The 14,474-nt window shown below is 36.4% G+C and overlaps 1 protein-coding gene across 1 annotated transcript in view; it reads left to right on the forward strand.

The window, feature by feature from the left end:
* Positions 1-12,179, forward strand: part of LOC110464312 (secretin receptor-like) — a 73,368-nt gene extending 61,189 nt beyond the window's left edge. Inside the window, exons 6-13 of the mRNA XM_021519461.1 lie at positions 45-216; positions 3,485-3,641; positions 5,142-5,202; positions 5,856-5,925; positions 6,261-6,352; positions 10,624-10,762; positions 11,181-11,222; positions 11,835-12,179. Of these exons, the coding sequence (XP_021375136.1) occupies positions 45-216; positions 3,485-3,641; positions 5,142-5,202; positions 5,856-5,925; positions 6,261-6,352; positions 10,624-10,762; positions 11,181-11,222; positions 11,835-12,173 (1,072 nt within the window). The 3' untranslated portion in view covers positions 12,174-12,179. The remainder of the gene's footprint in view (positions 1-44; positions 217-3,484; positions 3,642-5,141; positions 5,203-5,855; positions 5,926-6,260; positions 6,353-10,623; positions 10,763-11,180; positions 11,223-11,834) is intronic.
* Positions 12,180-14,474: the final 2,295 nt, after the last annotated feature.

Raw genomic sequence — 14,474 nt, forward strand, 5'->3', positions numbered from 1 at the left:
TTGACAAAATAAACAGGTCAATCATTTTACTTTCACTTTACTAGGAAGTTGCACTGTCCCCGGAACACGGTCCACGTGAACCTTTTTGTATCGTTTATCCTGCGAGCAACGCTCTCCATCCTTAAGGAAACACTTCTAGTTCAGGGCCTCGGTCTGCGCAAGGATGTGGAACGTCTTCCGTATGAAGATACAGTGCTGTTTATAACAGAGGGTACGGTGAGTAAACACATGGTAGCTTTAGGATGAATTCGGTAAAGTCCGAGAAGTTCTAAATGCGTTACGGAAGATAAAGACGGGATAAAGAGCACACACATAAACCTAATGGCTCAATCTCTTTCGGTCGAGGCTTATTGAAATTCTATGGGCACAGGGTCAAATTTGATGTAATATTCCTGACAGTATTATAAACATACGTTTGTGTCACAACTCATTAAATTTTGGATTCCGTGACTAAGAGGAACATTTATATTGGTGTATTGGAATTAACTAAACGTGAAAAGGAACAACCTAAGTGATGACCGCTCATTGCATTGGGAAAAATTGTGAAATATCGATAGATCTCAAGTAAAATATACATTGTTTAAAAAGAATAAACGGCTAGCAAGTCACTGTGAACCTAGTGCTACGTTTTAAATAGATACACACACGTAACGGACAACGATGAAAGATGATGACCACTGGTTGAAGAAACGACCAACAGACGTAAACACACTTACCGAAACCATTTATAAATGGTCAACTCTAAATAAAGGTCTCCCAAGTGACAATAACCTATCGAAGCACAGTGCTCGCAACAATTCCAAGTTGCAAAAAAGCACCGTCCGTTGGTGACAGCAAAGTAGCTAACATGCTTTAGTGTCGTGCTCAGTGACGTCACGCCTGTCGTCATATAATATATTATAGTAATGGTGTGCGTTTCACAACTGTTCAATGAGTCGCTTAGGCATTATCGAATTAATATATACAGTAAGTAACAAATAAAAAATAAAAGTTCTCACCATCAACCGTGGCCACGCCAAATCTCCGATTCCGTATTGCCAACAGCCGGTGGTGTTAATACACTATCCAAAAGGACGATTTCATAATGTTATTACGTTCAGGTGTCAATAATACGTTACAAAAAGCTGTTATTTGTAAAAATATCAATTTCAAAATCCGTGGTTACATGTATGTGTTGAAGTATTTCGTGTTTCGCCTGTGTATTTGACCTAATCCGGGCTGTTAAATCTAAATTTAGTTTCAAAATGTTGACGAATGGCTGGCCATCACTGCAAAATAAAGTTGAATTCGAGAAAGAACGACGGACAATAATTCATTTATTATGAAAAGAATTTTTCATTCGTTTTACTTGATATTATTTTTATAATACGCGTTTAGAAGTGTTTATGTTAGATTGCCGGCGGCTTGAAAAATCAACACTCGTTTTAGAGAGTATATGTGTATTAATCATACGCAGCTGGGGTTTCATCTCCAGGTAATCTCAGGATATAATGACACGTCTAGAAAAAAATATCAATAGCTTCCTAGATGTTAATAACACAAACTCATCACAAATATAACCAATATCTACACAATAATATGTTTTTATCTTCCTTGTCTAGATATTACATCTGTCGTTACTCACCTTACGCAATAACTGTTTTCAGGGGTTTCGTGTTTATACAGATTTCACCGTCAGAGTTAATGACTTACGATTTTTTATGTAATAATAGCCAGGTTTTCAAATTTCTATCAAACAATGGACATTTACAGTCTATATGAATGACAAACATTTGGAGGCAAATATCATAATGTGTTCTGCCAAGCTGTGTCATTAAATAGTTCGTTGAATATAACATGTGTAGGTACCCTGTTTGTTTCAGCACTGGGAATGTAGGTTGCTATTCTTAGTCAACTGGAGTTCTCGGTGAATGTTTCGTTAAAATTCAATATGATTACCAAGCTGTTTCAGCACTGGCAATATAAGTTGAATTTTTGTTGAATTTACGATAATATTCTGTTGAAATATAATTTGTTATACCTCTACTTTTTATTCTCTATAGTCCTGTATAGTGAAAAAAGTTCGAAATTCCAGATGTTTGCTTCAGAAAAATGCTGACCGGTCAACATCGAAATGTCGACTCGGTTTGAGTCAATCTGATTAAAATCATCTGTTACATGGCTCCACCTGAACATCTGAATGTGCCGCGGTCAGGGTCACGTTCAAATGACCCTTAGATGAACCAATCAGAGGCGCGCTGGCAAAAGTTTGCCAGCGAATCGGAATATCATGGTGGTTACATAAATAGCGAGGGGTATCGAACAGATTAGTTTTTCAAAACAAATATGGCGGCGGGGACTGACGTTTCTACGACGCCAAGGAAAACGTACCCATTGGGTAATAATTGCGTAGGCAACACCACCATACAGTCTTTCTTCTCTAATAAAGCTTCGATTGTTTTTTCTGTTTGGGTTTCAGACGATCAATCTCAAATAACGATCAATCGCATCATTCTCATCAATGTCCGACATATTTGTTACATCTGCGAGCACCCTTTTGAAAGAGGGTCTCTGATTGGTCAAAATTTAATGAGTATTTATAAATATAAAGGTCACCTGAACGTGACCCTGACCGCAGCACACTCCAATGTTCAGGCGTAGTACGAAGTTTAATCAGATTGGGGTTTGAGTGAAATGTTGACTGCTTACGTCACATCTCATACTATTCGGTACTTCCCGGCCATTACTCGGCAACTTCCGCCGTTAAGCAATTACCAATAGTGGCATCCCTATAGGAAGTATTGCTCACGTCTGCTTCCGGCCGTCTGCAATGTTCGGAATACACTGCTGCAGAAATTGACGAAATTCTTAATAACAGAGACAGTACAAACACCAAGAATGTAATCAGAGTTGCAGAAAAATTAATAACAGAGTATATTGAAGCAAAGCACAACGCATTACCACGGGATTATTTTCAAGATAAATCAAAATTGGAAACGTCAGAAATTTTGAAAAAGTTATAACAAAACATTTGTAGACTGAGTTTTCGGTCAACATGTGTTGTGTTGAACCAGAGGACCAAACTGTTGCCGCAACAGTTTGGTCATCTGGTTCAGCATTTAACATGTTGTCCTCAAACCCAGTCAACAAATGTATAATGTTTACCCTGTTGTTTCAGCACTGGGAGTGTACGTTGAATTTTCGTTGAATATACAGTGAATATACCGATGCAATATAATATGTTTACCCTGTTGTTTCAGCACTGGGAGTGTGAGTTGAATTTTCATTGAATAAACAGTGAATATACCGATTCAATATAATATGTTTACCCTGTTGTTTCAGCACTGGGAGTGTGAGTTGAATTTTCGTTGAATATTCAGTGAATATACCGCTTCAATATAATATGTTACCCTGTTGTTTCAGCACTCGGAGTGTACGTTGAATTTCCGTTGAATATACAGTGAATATACCGCTGCAATATAATATGTTTACCCTGTTGTTTCAGCACTGGGAGTGTAAGTTGTTGTTTTCGGTATTCTATTACGTCCTGTCCGCCAGTTACATGTGGATCTTCGTGGAGGGTATACACCTACACACTCTCATCATAGTGTCTGTCTTCTCCGAGCGGAGCAGCATCAAATACTACGTCATACTCGGCTGGGGTACGTACCTCCTTAAGTGTCACATTGGTGAAGAATATAGCCGCATGTAATCTTTGAACAGATATCCTCTCTACACCCCTGGCATACCAGGTATGTCATTACACAATCTTATTAGGCGCAATCGTCGCCATCTTGTGGATATTAAAAACACGTAGACTAGTCTGAAGACATCATGAATTGTACAGCAGCGTAACTTTACTTCAATAGGCATTGCAGCTGATTTTAGCTCCATTGCAATCTCCAAAGGACAGGTATCAGCTTAGTAATTGGTCAGGTGTTTTTTATTCCCGAAACCAATCAAATAGCTCTCTGCGATATTTCCATTCTGTCATTTCATATTCCGAGAGGTACTGAAAAGGTATGTGTATTAAAAGCTGAACCCTTCTGATTTTGAACATCCTCGATATCCAGGGGTTACGCTCACTTTCGCTCTCTCCACCCCTGGAATATGTCATAGCAAAATTGAAGGCTCAGTGTGCCCCCCCTTGTTGATGAAACAAGAATACTAGTTCGATCCTTTGATATACATCAAAACAATCTCGCGGTCACGTAACGGTAAAAATTGATAGGCTTCGAAATCGGGCGTCTCTCCATTGTAATCTTCAAAGGACAGGTATCGACCTAGCGATTGGTCAGTGTTTTTACCTGACACCAATCAAACAGCTATCTTCGTGCCTTCAATTTTGCTATGAAATATTCCAGGGGTTTAGGCTTACTAGTGTACCCTGCACCCCTTAAAGATCGAGGATGGATTTTTAAGTGACCGCTTGTTGTTCAGCCCGATCTGCAGAACGTTAAGCTAATAATCTATATTCACCGGTTCAATTTCTAGCGGAATATGTAGCTCGTGTAAAATATAGGTATAATGCCTTACCCGTGAACTATATGTGGTATTTTCACTGTTACACTTTACCATTAACCCATTCACCCCTGAAATTTCGTAATGAATTATTCCAACCTTTGAATTGGAGGAGTTCAAATGTGTCTTCAGGGGTGAATGAGTTAACTTTCCTCTATTGCTAACGCTGTACCATCCATGCAGACAAACAGGATTAAGTTTTATCAAGCCTTGTTTGGTGGATCACATATCGAACGAAGAACTTGAATAACGGATATTGTTATAAATACTAAAATAATAGTATAAACTTAAATAGGAAAAATCTGAAATTCAATTATCGATACTTTATAAAAATACATGAAAACTTCATTTTCAGCAATTGATTGTGACGAAAAGTAATAAAAAAAGAGGAAAATATGACGTAATCTGTCATGAAGGTAATGACGTTTGAATCTCTGAAAGACAACGGTGCATATAAAACAGATCAGTTTTTCAAAACGAAGTGTTGGTCTTAATGTTAGCCACTAGTCTTAACCCTGACAGATTATTTAGTGTGTATAATAAATCAGCTCATGAAACGTATAGAGGATAGGGTATCTAAGGATAGGCATACCTATAACCCGCTATACTTAAACTTGTTTTTACATCCGGCCTTTTTGCAGGTTCGCCCTTTTTATATATCATTCCATGGGTTGTCGTCCGGATCACCAAAGAAAATATCCTGTGAGTAATACTAGTTTGAGAATGTTTGTGAAGAAACTGAAAATATTTTATGTATCGTAAACAACAATCACTTATCCACTGCCATTTCGCCAACGTTACACATGTAATGGATTAGTAATAAATGTGATTGTAACCTGAATATCATATTCATAGTTAATACGCGATAAAAAAAAAAAAAAAGGTAAAATGTGGAAACTTGCCAAGTATATCAAAATCAGAGCTCGAATTTGACAACGAAAGACAACATTAGGAATTGAGAAAACATCACAACAAAAGGAAATGGATCTATATTCATTGTCCCGTAAGTCAGTCATTCTTTGCCGAAACAACGTGTGAAAATGTCGACGCATATAATATACATTTTACAACATTTTTTATCACCTACTGTTGATTTATGTTTTAAAATTAAGTCATGTCATACATTGATTGGTACCACAACAACGTATAGGATGCACGAAAACTTGATCCCTTTGGACGGCGTAGATTCGTTGTAGGAATATACTTTCCCTTTTGCTTTTAGTATTCCATCGTATTCTGGTATTTTCTATGAACATCAAGTTCACCTATTGATCCTGTTTTTGTTATTGACGCGGTCAATTGTACTCGTTTATTTCTGTCTTTGTATATCATACCTACCATCTTTTGTGTTTCAGATGCTGGAATACAAACCCAACTCATGGATATTTCTGGATCATTAAAGGCCCGCTGGTATTGAGTATTATGGTGAGTGTTGAATTATTCAAAAACTGTCCGGCCGACATTTCCAATATTATCTGTAATATTTATGTTCGCACAACCTTTCAGAAATGACCTGGACACTAACTCTGTTATATATGAACGGCGATTGGTCTAACAATATCGAGTACTGTAAGATGTATGCCAAGAGGTAGCTTAAATGTCTCAGAAAAAGAAAACAATTGCTAATTGTATTGATGGGAGACTGAAAAAATGTATTGATGGGTTCATAGACCTAGCAAGCTTCATTCCTGAAACCTAATTATGAAACCTTAAACTGGAATCGGACTTGTGTGGTTAATCATGACTGTTTCCGTTTTCAGATCAATTTCATTCTATTCCTGAATATCCTTCGAACATTATTTACCAACATGAAAAGTCCGAAATCCCAATCAGCGAAACGGCATAAGTTCAGGTAAAACCATACAGGAAATGGGGTGTAGGGGAAATAACTCTAACATTAATTGTAATGTACTAAATTATATGAATGAGAACAGGCTTGACGGAAAAGGCAAGTGTGTTTCGATCAATTTTACTCATTTATCCTTTCGTTTAATGTTGAAAACGTTATCTTTATATATTTACATTTCCCCCCGCGCCGTCCCATTACAACAGTGTTAGAGGGCAAGTGTAATTATATAGGCTATAATTACAACTGCTCGACTATAATTACAACTGCCTGTTTCAGGTGTAGGAATATGTAAACAAACAAAATGGCCGCGTGAAATGTATTTTGAGGCAGGGCTAATGGTTTTTGTAGGAATATGTCTTAAGGACTTCCCACCCTTCGTAATACACATGTTTTTCTTGTCGTATTTTCGTGTCGTCAGTTCCGTATGGCGTATCGGGCATTCCATTACCGTGGTGTAAATTATAGTAACACCGGGTAAACAATAGTACACGTGCTTGACGATGGTATGTCAACACCCGATATCGAGACTTAACTTGGAAATGTGTAGTCACACGTACTTCGGAAATAAAGCTTATGATACAAAGACATTAATTAACTCACGGGAAAACACTGACATACGATCAGACGACTTCAAGAAGGCCGTATATGAGGCGCATGGAATGCAGACTGATGTGTTTTATTTACCAACTTCACCTGTACGTATCACGTGCTAACAGTAGTTCACAAGCTCTTGGTCGCTACGACTTTTGTTGTCGAGCGAGTTACGCTCTGTCAGATATATCGGTTCACAAATGCAATTACAATGTGAAATAGTGGTTTGTAAAATATCAAGATGCCTATAAAATGCAAGTGCATGTGCGTGCACGTAATAACGGCATGTACATGACATGTTAATATACCATGCGTAAGCGTTTTTGGTATAGTAAAGAAAATAAGTGTCATTGTATAAATTCTATCCCTCTGCAAAAAGTTCCGATTGTTTTCAAGGTAGACAACTCTCATGAGGATCAAAATTATTGTAAAATGTAAAATAAATTAATTATGAAGACTTTGTGTGTATTTGGTTCAATTTTTCACTCTTTGTGTATAAAACTATGTGTCCTGTTTGGTTTTAGCTTGTATTTAGTTACTTTTATCCATACAATTTCAATAAAAAAACGCTTTTTGTAACATGTTGTAGATATTTTATGATATATAAAATATTTGTAGGGTTCACTTGCAATGTTTCTATTCATTATTTTATTGTCGTAATAGTTTTGAACAATGCCACTCGCTCAAAAAATGTGAAAGTGTTGAATTCGACAAAAATTCAATTTTTCGGTATTTTTTACAAATAAATCCCCAGTTTATCGGAATGCTTAGATTTTCATAAAATCATCTCTTCATAGTGACATAACCATTGTGTGAAACTTTCATTGAGTTCTGCTGGTTTATTGCGAAAGGGTGGAGCCTCCTTAAAAAAGAAAAATATGTAAATATAAAAAATACCTGGTTGTCTGGATGTAATTATTGTTGATATAATTACAAGTGGCCTCTGGCAAATCTACCATAAAATGGGATTTGCCAGAGGCCACTTTTAATTATATCAACAAAAATTACATCCAGACAACCAGTTATTGTTTAAGTGACAGCGATGCCATCTTACTTTAAATGAGACCCTCACAACACAATAGGTTCGCTTTTAGCCATCGCATATTGTTACAAACTGTTTCGGTGCCACTTTTCTTCTATAAAATGTGTAATTATCGAAAATCAGTTTAAAAAAGGAAAGTGCTTCTAGTGCCCCAGAAACATGTTTTAATTTCTTTGAAATATATTCTATTCATACAATTTATAGATGACGCTATGAGTTTTTTTTAAATCTATTCGCTGTAGTTTTTTAATTGTCTACCGATTTATTGTTATTTTGTAAGCAATAAAATCCAGTGTTATACCCGCAAAAGATATCAGGTTTGCTATTAACTTTATCTCAGGATAACCCGAGAAAACAAGTTTAAATGATTTTTCATATTTGTAGTATTTTGGAGATGTGATCTCTTCTGATAAATTGAACGTTAGATCAACCTACAATGATTTTGATTAATCCAGTCTTTGGTTCAAACCCGTTCCTGTTGCAATGAAGTCGTATATTGGTTGTACTTCATTGCTAAATACATCTTACTTCCTGAATTAAAGGGGCTATTTAGTCAACGAAAGTTTTCGTAGATGATTATGGCATTACCTGACGCCAACGTCCAGTGTGGTCAGTTTCTTTTTTTGGGAAAGCCTGTGATAAAAATAATAGAATATTCGGGCATTTCAGTGAGAAGTAAACACTGTTGACCGAGTCTGAGTTTACACATAACGCACTCTTGAATTTACACAATACATCGGAAGTAAGAATTATAAATATCATAGTATATACCTCTAGTCAGATACTTCTGTTCATATTTGGATTCGAATAAAAACGAACAGGTTTAATAAGAGCATGCACGCACTGAGACGGTGCAACAGGGAGAATTTCAAACCGCAAAAAGTACGATATCAATGGATCATTCGAAGTTGCCTTCTCTCCTCGGCTGGAAAGACAGTTTTGTAAGCTAGAAAATTGTCTCTCGTCAATTTCTCGACATGAATTGTTCATAAGGAGTATCAAACTATTCCGTCTTTGCGTATTGCAGAGTTATCTTCTCTTTGTAGCAGGTATTGATTGTTTCGTCACTTGTTTTTTAGAGTAACGTCATCAATTTTTGAGAAAACGACGTAATTTTCTCACACAAACCAATGACGTAACAATCAATACCTGCTCCCAAGAGAAGATAACTCTGCAATACGCAAAGACGGAATATAACTATGAAGAATTTTGTGACAACATTATAAACAAAACTTACTTCACTAAATTGTCCCTTTAAGATTATGAAATTTCTACTCCTAAACAGTATGACTTTCACTGTTTCATAGTATGTTAATCCTCTATATTCTTTTTAATAAATATTTATGTTCACGTCCAAGGAGACTGTAAGTCTGCCATTTTTTTCTTCACCGAATAAAAAACCTGACGAGTGTAAAAAAAAATAAGCCGATAATTAGGCAATTAATGATAAAGATTGGAACCATCTTATAACATGTAAGATAGTGCACGTGGGTATCAATAGAGAGCAGCACTTTGGTTATAAGAACATTTGGGGTGAAATCTTTGGGTAACACCGTGCATTGGCTGACAGAGGGGCTGTTGAAGTGTCGATAGTGCTTTAGGGCTATCCATCTAGTGGCGACCAGGTCCATCACGGATGACATAGGGATAGGGACGAGAGAATGAACTCCTCAAAACAGACCGGGTTACTGTCGTTGCCATGTGGTGCATCTAGTATTGTATTGGTTTGGAATGGAAAAGTCAGCTTAAAAGTTAGATAAAAAATTATATTAAATTGCTGTACGTGCCTCATTACTTATGAATTATGAATAGTCAATGTTGTATAGATTGTAAAAAGAACTTGGGGATTATTTAAGAAGTAGTCCAGTGTCGGGAGTCTAGAGTAGCTAGGAGTCTAGAGTGAGGGAGTCGGGATTCGAGCTTCGGGAATGTGAGCCTCTGGAGAGAAACCAGGGAAGGCCCCGGTCAGAGGGGACTGGGATGGCCTGGGTACAGCACTTGGTGTGCTATAGAACTATATGTGTTTGATGTTGTAACTCTATATAATCTGTATCGCTGCCACGATATAAAGTAAATAAAATACTATGTCCACATGTGTTGATAGAGTGTCACTTTACATTACAAGTAAAGGGAGATAATGTATGTGATTATCTCCCTTTACTTGTAATATAATGTGTTATTGTTATTTTACATCAATTTAATTAAAATCATATCTTCACATCGCGCCCGTTTACTGATATGTCGCAGTAAACGGGAGCGATGCGAAGATATTATTTTAATTAGATTGATTTTACATATGTTTGTCGCAATAATAGCTCTCAAGAGCTAATGTTCCTTGTTTACCTGTATGCGACGTTAAATGAAGTTTCTTGTATCTCGTATCTTGTACAAGTCACGTGTTCAACTAAACTGTTGATTAACTTCATCTCCTTCTGTGAACTTATTCGCGAGTATACGTTATTCTCAATGTATTTGACTTGCATGTCGTAAGTTATAGAAATGTAAATGAATTCTTGTAATTTGTGTGATTTTTGAATTCACAATCCAATGCTCAACGCGAATTTACGTTAGATTCTTTCTTTTTTTTACATGGAATATAACTGATATACAGGACTACACTGGGTATTTCACTATATTTCAGACGATTGGCGAAAGCTACACTGGTCCTTATTCCGCTGTTTGGAATTCATTATATAGTATTCATCGGCTTTCCTGACCAGCTAGAACCGGAAACGGAAGTGGTGAAACTTTACTTTGAGATGTTTTTCAACTCTTTTCAGGTACACTACCGTTTATACACTGTATAATAAACAACATCATTATTATGAATGAAATTAACAATGAACATTAACTTTATATCATATCATACACTTATTTATTTTTTGAGAGCTTTATCGGGTAATGTGATGGAAACAAACTTTAACTTTAACTTTAATATTAAAACGATATCCGGAATGAGAGAATTACAACCGTATGCTATACATAAGGACAACAAAATACAAGACTACGGATTAAAATGGCATTTTATTGGCACTCTAAATTTAATGCAAATCTAGTTTTGCGATGTCAGTAGCCAAAGACTTAATGAAACCACGTAATACTTGGTATTAAATTCAATTATTTACAGAGATAAATGTTCCCAACATTTATAAATGATTAATGGAATATGTACTCAATATCGTTTGGTTTATTTTATAGGGATTAGTGGTTGCTATATTGTTCTGCTTCATGAATGGAGAGGTATGTTTTCAAATAACTACGCATTGATGTATACAAGTCATGGCATTAAATGAGCATCAATGTTTTTATGGCTTAAAGTAATAATGGAATATTATTTTGTAACTGTTCTGTAAAGTGACATGTATATTTGATCAATATATATATATATATATATTATTCTCTCTACGATAATTTGCAAATTGTGTGTATTGTTTTGGTAAATTATTCTGATTTTGTTATGAGCTTTAACATCTTATCCAATGTATGAAGGCACGTAAGTCCAGTGGTAGGACGCCAGGCTCGCGACCGAAGGGTTGCGTGTTTGAGTTACGTCACGGCACGGTGTTGTATCTTTGAACAAGATACTTCACTCCGCTTGTTCCAGTCTACTCAGTTGTAAACGAGTACATATTTGGGCAGTGCTAGAATTGCTGAATGCTAGCTGTGAGCGCCAAAATGGCAGCACCGGCTGTATGCTCCCAAGTGAGTTGAGAATGATAAAGGCCCTATAACCACGGACAATAATTTGTGAACCGCTTTTGAGACGACCTACAAACTAGGTTGTGATAAAGCGGTAAATAAGAACCTCGAATTATCTTTATTATTATGAGTTATAATGGTTTTATTTTACAGGTGCAAATGGAATTATTGAAACGAATATGTCGAAAGCGTGCATATCTTCAGTATCAGCGCTATTATCGCGCATCGCTCAACCCTAACTCATCGAAGTGCGCATGCCAGTGTCACAAAATCGAGAATAACGGCATGACGGGAAATTCTCGACAGAGTTTGTACGACAGTGATGGAGTACAGCGACACTACTCGGACGGTTACCAGAACCGGAGGACGAACTCCTGTATATGTAAATGGCACGTTGATTCGAACGGCCACTTACTTAGATATAACTCCGCAAATAAGGACAGGAGATCCCTAGTACAGTATGACCTACGCCGAGCAGACAGCTGTATTTGATATTTACCTCCTTGTTACATACACATATACTTTTTTTTATGTATATGAAATTTCAGTATATTTTGTACTTATATGCGTTGAACATAGTTTGTGTTGTTAAAAATTTTAAATTGGACTTTCGACGCCTTTATCATCAAGTGTTTTTTCTACTGTAATCCGCGGTGGTTAAGGCGTCTGACATTCTCCCTGTACCACTATTGCTCTCCACCACTGGGTCGCGGGTTCGAGGCCTACGTGGGGCAATTGCCAGGTACTGGCCGTAGGTCAGTGGTTTTTCTTCAAGAACTCCTGGTTTAAATTTCCTCCACCACCAAAACCTGGCACGTCCTTAAATGACCATAGCTGTTAATAGGACGTAAAACACAAACAACCAAACTAAACCAATCCATTGTAATCTTAAATCTACTTTTATGTTTCGCGCGTATTCGAATCAATATTTGTCATTCCAGTGATCAGTTTTTGGATGAAATATTTATAGCCTCTCGTTATATGTTTGTACAAATTTGTCACACTGTGGTCAATTATATTGATACTCCAAAAAACCGTAATATTTAATTACAAGTCAATTAGGCAAAATAAAATCGATATTGTTTATATCCCATAAAGCAAACTGATGCGCAAAGATTGATAAAGTGTTTTACCGTTCTGTTCGATTTGATAACATCTTTTAACATGATATAAATGGCCGCTAAGTGAGGATGCTACCCAAACATTGTGTTTTATGTTTTATATAGTACTGAACGAACGGTAATAAACCAGGAATATGTGCTGTTTTATATATACTGGAAACATAATTCTTATATTTTTGATATATTGATAAATATTAATCAAGTAATAATAAAAAAAAATCGGTGAATGTGTGGTGATATGGACTTGAGAAAATGATATTATTTGAGACGAAGTGGAGGACAATGATCGAAGTAAACGTTCTGAATTGTTGTTTTAGATGCTTAATAATATTTAAATCATTACACCTATAAAACGTATGCAAATGTAATAACGAGTCGATATCAGAAATTGCCGACCTCCATGTAATTATGACCCAGCCGATGAAAGCGTAGGGGAAATGTCTAGCATTAAGTATATATGTATAATAATATGTATATTCACAGCCAAGAAATATTAAATTGTTCTAAAAATTCGCATAAAAGTCACGAAGGATAATAAACAAAACTCGGGTACCTAAGAGTGAAGAAAGCCGTAATTCAAATTCAGCACATATAGAGCAATCCTCGATATCCAGGGTTACGCTCACACTTTCGCTCTATAATAGCGAAAGTGAGCGTAACCCTGGATATTGAGGATGCTATAGAGCTAAAAGCGGAGTATGTACAAAGGAAATATTTCTATTTATTACCCATTTGAGAAAAATCTAGGAATCTGATTGGTCAAAAACTACAGTGTACCAAACCGCATTCGTAAATCTCAGGGGGTATACGAAAATCTCAGGGGATATACGGTCATGTCACGTGATTCTCAGCAGTAATACGGTGGAATCACGTGATTTTACAAGGGGTATACGGGTCATGTGTGTTTGTATCTTGCGGCCGGGCAACGGGAGACAACTCGCATTCGTCGTCTGCTTCGCTGTTTACAAAATGGCAAAACGTTTCGCTTCACATACTGATGAGGATATACTCGCCAAAAGGGCTAACTATGTGCCACAAAACACACAAAAGTTGAACAGACGAACGGCAAATATGCTGAGGACGTATTTAAAAGAAAAGAATCAGGAAGAACAGTTCGAGGAATTTGATAAAACGAAACTAAATGGGGTACTGTGCCTTTTCTTTGTTTTTATTATAAAAGACTCAAAGGGGTAATAAATTCGTTACACGGATTTTTGGCAGGGTATACGGGACGGTATGACCCTACAGGATTTCGTATTTCCTTCGGCCGATCCCGTATACTCTGCCAAAATTCCGTGTAACTAATATTATAAATTATTGTTCAATTGGACTCAATTGTTTTACCTTGAATAGCATACAGATCAGTTTAGTAAATCTTTAATGTTAAGTTTTTTAATAGAAAAAGTTCAATTGAAAACAAAAATGTAACAATAAAAGGTTCTGACAGAATAATTGTCTAAGACAAAGTAAAACACCAAAATAGCAGTACAAACTAAACTAAATTTTGGAGAGAAAAAAAACCTAAGCAACAGCAGCATCACCATATAAATCAAATCTACAGCACCTTCCAACAGGCACCGTGGCATGCTTTTTTGATACTGTGACACCACAATAACTGAATGTTATTGTTGTTATTTGTCTTTGTCTTCATTCTTATATTTCATTAATGAAT

Source organism: Mizuhopecten yessoensis, unplaced genomic scaffold, assembly GCF_002113885.1.
Source record: "Mizuhopecten yessoensis strain PY_sf001 unplaced genomic scaffold, ASM211388v2 scaffold10985, whole genome shotgun sequence".
In the NCBI taxonomy this organism is placed as follows: Eukaryota; Metazoa; Mollusca; class Bivalvia; order Pectinida; family Pectinidae; genus Mizuhopecten; species Mizuhopecten yessoensis.